The sequence below is a fragment of the Cyprinodon variegatus genome, unplaced genomic scaffold (assembly GCF_000732505.1).
Source record: "Cyprinodon variegatus isolate N-32 unplaced genomic scaffold, C_variegatus-1.0 Scaffold2865, whole genome shotgun sequence".
Taxonomy (NCBI): Eukaryota; Metazoa; Chordata; class Actinopteri; order Cyprinodontiformes; family Cyprinodontidae; genus Cyprinodon; species Cyprinodon variegatus.
The window spans coordinates 11,514-12,852 of record NW_015153318.1 but is presented as its reverse complement, the minus strand read 5'-3'; the positions used below and the strand labels follow the sequence as shown (position 1 = coordinate 12,852).

Genomic DNA, 1,339 nt, shown 5'->3' with positions numbered 1-1,339 from the left:
CCTGGAGGATCAGCTGACCATGCAAAGCCTCCTCTCTATGGAAATGATTTCTCTGCTCTCAGCGCACTGGAGACAAACAGAGACACAACATCTGAACAAAGAGCTGCTGGATTTAAACCATTGAGGATTTTATTAAAAGAGAAGAAGAAAGAAAAGAGGGAAAATTTACAATTTTGGGTAAAAGGAAACAGAATTTGAAACTAAACAAAATCCTTTTGGAAATTTGACTTATCTTTTTTCTATTAGATATGTTCAGCTATTAATTTATGAATTAGGTAATTCACTTTATTTTCTGTTTTATAATGTTTAAATAATCTTCTAAAGGATTTCAAAAAGAAGAAGAAGAAAGATAAGTAAACATTTTATTTTACAACTGAAAAAACACAAAAAATTCCTAAAAATTCCTTTGATATAAATAACTTTTATTTAAAGATGCTAGATAATTTTTCACTTTAGCAAAAGTATAAACTTATAGTTTTAGGGCAAAAACTGTGTTTCTTCAGTAAAAAGTTGCTTGCTGTGAGAGCAGGAGGTTTTTGTACGGCCTCTTAATGAGTTTCTGTCACTCTGGTGGACTTTTGGTGGAGGAACCAAACTCATCATTCACTGTGAGTATCATCATTTCATCTTATTAGAAACAAAACTATGTTTAATTCCTTTTATCTTATTACAAGGTGAATTAACTATATCTAAAATATTGTTAGAGCCCCGCTTTTTTTTTCTGGATATAGTTGGTTTGTAGCAGCTTGCATTTTTTACAAAGAGCACAGGCGTGTTTTTCTTTTTTGTAATATATATGGTTTATTTGAAGCCAACATCATTTCTCTAAAACTGCATTTAATAGTATTTTCCTTTATTTCAAAGGAGATATATTATTTCTATTTGATTATGTGGAGGATTGTAATTCAGAAGCACATCTATGTTTTTGAAATATGAATTTCTATTAATTAAAATCTGTTGGCTCTAGGAAAACATAAAGAAAAAGAAGATCTACTTTAAGCAGTTTAAGTTAAAAATTAGCTATTTTAAAGCTGTAAAGAGGAAGTGAAAAAGACAGATGAAAAAGTATTTAACTGCCATTTGGTTCATAGTATATTGATTAGCTTAATACTTAAGTTAATGTTTTATTCCCCTCTTTTCCTTCTCTCTCATTATTTTGCTCCTGTTTGTTGGGATCTGGAGCTTTACCACCTTCCTCCAGCTGAGTGCGCCGTGGGTCTCCTGGAGCTGGAGTCTTCCAGCACACCTGATGCGCATCTTCTCATCAAGAGACCTGCCCTTTATAACCAGCTGCCAGACCTTGCTTCGACGCCGCAGTGTTGACCTAGTTTGGTTAGCG

General features: G+C 33.0%; 1 gene segment (V, D, J or C); it reads left to right on the top strand.

The window, feature by feature from the left end:
* Positions 1–529: 529 nt before the first annotated feature.
* The window catches only part of LOC107081080, a gene marked incomplete at its 5' end in the record, with an annotated part of 3,595 nt that continues 2,785 nt past the window's right edge, over positions 530–1,339 (top strand). Inside the window, 1 exon segment of the C gene segment in view lies at positions 530–608. Coding sequence covers positions 530–608 — 79 coding nt within the window.